This window comes from Triticum aestivum, chromosome 4B (genome assembly GCF_018294505.1).
Source record: "Triticum aestivum cultivar Chinese Spring chromosome 4B, IWGSC CS RefSeq v2.1, whole genome shotgun sequence".
NCBI lineage: Eukaryota > Viridiplantae > Streptophyta > Magnoliopsida > Poales > Poaceae > Triticum > Triticum aestivum.
Window position 1 is genome coordinate 39,876,384 of NC_057804.1, and position 5,598 is coordinate 39,881,981.

Sequence of the window (5,598 nt, forward strand, 5' to 3'; positions counted from 1 at the left end):
ATCCCGGACGTCACGAGGAGTTCCGGAATGGTCCGGAGGTAAAGACATATATATGGGAAGTCGAGTTTCGGCCATCGGGAAAGTTTTGGGCGTCACCGGTATTGTACCGGGACCACCGGAAGGGTCCCGGGGGTCCACCGGGTGGGGCCACCTATCCCGGAGGGCCCCATGGGCTGAAGTGGGAGGGGAACCAGCGGGGAGGGGGCGCCTCCACTTGCCTTAGGGGGCAAGGCACCCCCCTTGGCCGCCGCCCCCCTAGGAGATCCCATCTCCTAGGGCCGGCGCCCCCCTGGGGACCCTATATATAGAAGGGGGAGGGAGGGCAGCCACACCCTTGCACTTGGCGCCTCCCTTTCCCCTCGCTACACCTCTCCCTCCCGCAGAAGCTTGGCGAAGCCCTGCCGGGATCCCTGCTGCATCCATCACCACGCCGTCGTGCTGCTGGATCTTCATCAACCTCTCCTTCCCCCTTGCTGGATCAAGGAGGAGACGTCACACTGACCGTACGTGTGTTGAACGCGGATGTGCCGTCCGTTCGGCGCTAGGATCTCCGGTTATTTGGATCACGACGAGTACGACTCCCTCAACCCCGTTCTCTTGAACGCTTCCGCTCGATCTACAAGGGTATGTAGCTGCACTCCTCTTTCTCGTTGCTAGATGAACTCATAGATTGATCTTGGTGAAACCGTAGGAATTTTTTTGTTTTCTGCAACGTTCCCCAACAGGAGGAGGTCCATGAACGAGGATGGGGTTGCCATTTCCTCGAACACCTCGTGCACGGCGGGAGGAGGTTCGGCGATGGCGGCGGACGGGGCCAAGGGCGGGGCCGCGGGCTTCTTCCGCACCGCGGGCTTCTTCCGCGGCTTCTTCACGGCCGGGGACGAGCTGGCGACCTTGGAGGCGGGCGGGGCGGGCGCGGCGGCGGCGGCGGAGGCCTCCATGGCCGGCGGGGGGCGAGGCGGCGGGAGGAGCCGGGAGGCGGGACGAAACTTCCCTCCCGCGCGAGACGAAAGAGTGCGGGTTGGGGGAAGTTTTTCCTCTCAACCCTCACTTCTACAGGTTGGGAAACAGTTTGAGGGTTGGAGCTCTAAATTTTTTTACGGGTTTGAGAGTTTAGAGGTTCTAGTCTACGACTTTTTTTCGACGAAAACTGTAAAAAGGCATTTATTTTTAGGGGTTTGAGGGTTCGAGGGCTCTACTAGACTTGCTGTAAGAGTGTTCACTGGGATTGCTTACAAAAATGACGTTCCCTGGTTAGCGATGTCAAATTGATGATCTGTAATCTTGTCGACAGAAATAATGCAACGGATAGACACCAAAACTGTTGTACCATATTAAACTATCTGGTCGATTTAAAATTTTAGTGTTCTTCCACTATCTGTATCTGCAGCTGTGCAAATGTTTGGCTACAGTTTGAGAACGGACAGTCCAATATCTACACGCGCTGCTCGATCACTTCCCGGAGCGCATGTCTCGCTGCTGCCACGTCCCTCCCGGCGACGAACGGGTGCGCGAGGAGCTCCGCGGCAGATGGCCGCCTCCGGTGGTCCTTCTGCAGGCAGGCGGACACGAAACTCCGGAGCTCCGGCGACGCCGCGCCATCGGGAAGTGCCGGCAGATCACCGAAGCAGATGGCGCACATGAGCGCCGCCCAGGTCAGCTCCTGCCCGGCGGGGAGCAGCGGGTAGCGCCCAATCAGAAGCTCCAGGACGGTCACGCCCAGCCCCCACACGTCGGCGGCGTAGGGGTCGACGCGGTTCCCCTCGCCGTCGTGCAACCGCTCCGTGTCGAATCGCTCGGGGCTCATGTAGGCGGCGGTGCCCTCGTATGCCGCGCGGTACTTGCCGGCCCGGGAGACGACCTCGGCGATGCCGAAGTCGCCGATTTTGACCTGCCCGGCCCTGTTGACCAGGAGGTTCGCCGGCTTCATGTCCCGGTGGACGACGCGGCGTGAGCGGAGGTACGCCAGGCCGGACAGCGCCTGCGCCGCCACCTCCGGCAGCGCCGCCTCCGGGAAGCCTCCCTGGCCGCCGCGGACGAGCGAATCGAGCGAACCGCCGTCCATCAGCTCGAGGAGCAAAGCAGAGTCGCCGGACGCCGTCGGGAGTACCGAGTGACACCGGACGATGTGAGGCGAGTCGACGCGGCGGACGACGTCCACCTCCTCGCCGGCGCCGGGATGGCCGCGGTGAATGATCTTGAGCGCGTACAGCGCCGACGTGCGGCGGTGCGAGACCTTATGGACGGTCCCGCCGTTCCCGCGTCCAAGGACCTTGAGCATGTCAAAGTCGCTCAGGCGGAACTCGCCGTCCGGCCGAGCCGCCGAGGTGGACGGCGTCGCCGCGGTGACCGGCGCCGGGGCCGGGCACCGGAAGGCCCACGTTGGGGCGTCGAGCGTGAGGTGCAGCTGCGGCAGACGTCTTTCTCGGGCGGCCGCCATTAGATTGATCGCCTTGTGCGTCTGAACTCTTAAGATCGAATTTCGAAGCTGATTGATGATTTTGGATCGAGCCTTCGAATTCAGGGGGGAATGATGGAGGAGGGATCGTGATATTGGAATTCAGGTATGCTTTATACTGAAAATTGTGGCGGCTGAGATTGTGACGAGTAACGGCCGTCCTTTTTAAATCTTTCCTTGGAAAGCAATGTGAAAATGGCAATTCTTAATTAGCTTAGCCGACTACCTTATGAGAGATGTGGATATGCATGGAATTTATATCTCTGCTATTTTAGGAGTTTGGTGGATATACTCAAGCTGGCTGGAGACCTACATGTTGAAATTGACAGGAAATCAATAACCTGGAGAATGATGATTTCAGAACAACAACACATGAGGATCTTTGGGATTTTTTTAGTATCCTATATACTTAAGAGCATCTCCTGGGGGGCTGCCGGCGAAATTTTTTCCTTGTGAACGAGAAAATGTCCACTCATTGGCCCCACCCACGCACTTATCCACTCGTCACCGCAGGGCAGGCCGCCTCGCCTGCCGCTCGCCGCCTCCGCCCTCGGCCCTCCTGCTCGCCGCCCTTGCCACGGCGCTGCTTGCCGCCACGGACAGCAGCGTGGACTCCATCCCCTTCGCCGGAGACCAGGACCAGTGTGGCCTGCCGGGCGTCTCGAGCAACTCGACCAGCCATGGCTTCTGGACCTGGCGCATGGCGCCCGTCCCGCCCGCACCGCGCCGTGCCCACGCCTCGCCGTCCAGGCCACAGCCGCGCCGTCGCTGATCCGCACGAATGGGGAACCTCACCACGGCGTCCTCCACCGTCTCCCGCTCCTTCCCGACGACGGAGCTGAGGCACCGCGCGAGGACGACGGCGTCCTCCAGCGCGACACACGCGCCCTGTGCCAGGTCCAGAAGCCATGGCCGTCGGGGTACTTGGCGTGCCCCCACGAGCCCTTGTCATCCCACCCACGGCCGCGCCCGCCCATGCCGCGCCCGCCCACGCCCGCGCCCGTCCCGCCACAGCGGGGGCAGTCGTGGCGGCGTCGTTCGCGGGCTTCGCGCTCTAGGCGCTGCGTGGTGGCCAGCGAGTGGTCGGACGCGACGACGCGGCGGACCCCGAAGCGCACGCCCAAGTGCCCCGGCCGAGCGCGGCCGCCTCCTCCTCGTTCCCAGTCCCACCAGCGCTTGAGCGAGCCGCCCGCGTACTCGGCGGCGAGCGACGGCGCCAACCGGGTCCGCCGGAACGCCCACTCGGCGGACGCGGAGGAGATGGGCTGGATCTTGCGAGGATGGTGGCCATGGCGCCCAAGCGAGGAGGAAGGAGATGGTCCGCGAGCCTTGCCCGGCCATGCACGCTGTGTGGAAGGAAAGGGAGAGGAGAGGAGAAAGAAAATAAAGAAAGGGGAGGAGAGAGGAGGGAGAGGGGAGAGAGAGGGGCTGACGAGTGGCCATGTGCATGCAAAAGTCATCTGCCGGCATCCCCAGCTGCCCCCCGGGGGGCTGGGTTTGGTGTGGTAGCGCCGACCGTAAATCTCGCGGAATCCGGCAAAAAACGTGTCTCTAGGGACCCGAGTGGGGCGTTTTTTGCCCGCCGGCGTCCAAAAAATTCCTTGGGAGGCTTCCTGGGGGGGGGGGGGGGCTGGAGATGCTCTAAGAAGTTCACCCCTACTACTTGATTTATCTCAACATGCAGCATAGCCAAGTCATCATCCATTCACATCCAGCCACGTCACACCTCATGCATTCCCACTCAAGACAATGCCAGGTTTTTTACATATAAAAAGGTTTTCCTTCTCTGTGTAATCTTTCTATAATAATTTCTACAATGCTACATGGCACGTAATTGTAACTCTTAACATGCCACGTTTCATTACCAGCGTCCGACTGTACACCTGCCTTCTCTTGGTTTCCACTTCCAGCCGTAACACACGGACATACAACTTCATCATTGGAAAGAACACAAAACGATCGACCCCTCTGTTCCCCACAAAGAAGGACACCAGTTTTCTCCCCCGCTATGGAGGCTGGGAGCCGATCTCTGCATCAGGGAACTGCTGCTCTCCTCGGGGGCTCTCTGGGATTCTCCTTGCCGGTGTATTTCCATGCGTGCGCTGGTCCTCCACTCCCCGTGTTTGCCTCCGTCATGACTAGGTAGCTGCACAGCCATTGGGGAGGTCGATGTCGGCCGGTTCCAGCAGAATCAGATCGGCGGCTGGTGGGTTTCTAATCTGAAGTTGGCTTTCTTTTCATCCTCGAAGGAACTCGATCATTGGTGCATCGCTGCACATAGCCTCAGCCATGGCGTGGAGGTATTTGTTTTCTGCCTGGAGGGAACACCCGGTGTACCGATGAGTCCACCGGGTCACGATGTCATCCAATTTTCATATTTTTCCCTTTTCATCATGGCAGGAACACATTGGTGTGCCGCCGGGCAAGGCCTCAACCATGGCGTGGAGGTTTTCTCTTTTTGGCCTGGAAGGAACTCCCATACAGGAGTCCACCGGATCACCGTGTCATTCAATTTTCAACAGAACATTGCTCCTCTCCATCTCCTACACAGTCAAGACTCTTCTCCATGCAATAGAAACAATCAATACAACGATTCTGGCATGTAACCGATGAGGCAGGCGAGTAGTCAACTTCCTATAATATATCTTGCTCACCACATCCATGCCAAAATAACGATGTTCTACTATACCCAGGCAAGCTGTTGTTACCTTTTCTTCCTGCCTCCCATTCCACGGTGGCCACCCAACCCCGGTAGTGTGCACGCCTTCACGGTTCATTCCCGAGTCCCGCCGCACCGTCTGTTGTACACTCACTGGTCTAGGTTACCAACTCTTTTGGGCGCTCTCCCTCCTCTAGCGCTCCGTGCCGGCCGCCACTCCAGCGCCGGTGGCCACCAACCGCGCCGCCCTCCACTCCGGAGGCGGCGTCCACCGCTCCGCTGCATGGCTTCGAGGGTTTCCCGCTCTGGTTCCCCCTTCCTCTCCTCGGACGCGGGCTCCGCCATGCCCGCCTCCCCGCCGCCGCCTCCTCCCCCTCCCCCTGCTCCTGCGGCACGGCCGGTGCTCCGCTCCATCATCGTCCCGCAGGTCCTGGGCACGGCCTTTGGCCCGCTCGTCCAGGGTGGTGGCGCTGGGCCGTCG

The 5,598-nt window shown here is 60.4% G+C and overlaps 1 protein-coding gene across 1 annotated transcript; it reads right to left on the minus strand.

The window, feature by feature from the left end:
- Positions 1-1,347: 1,347 nt before the first annotated feature.
- LOC123094356 (mitogen-activated protein kinase kinase 9-like) lies at positions 1,348-2,519 on the minus strand. Its single transcript, XM_044516379.1, has one exon. It carries the CDS (start codon positions 2,438-2,440, stop codon positions 1,436-1,438), a length of 1,005 nt encoding a protein of 334 aa, XP_044372314.1. The 5' UTR covers positions 2,441-2,519; the 3' UTR covers positions 1,348-1,435.
- Positions 2,520-5,598: the final 3,079 nt, after the last annotated feature.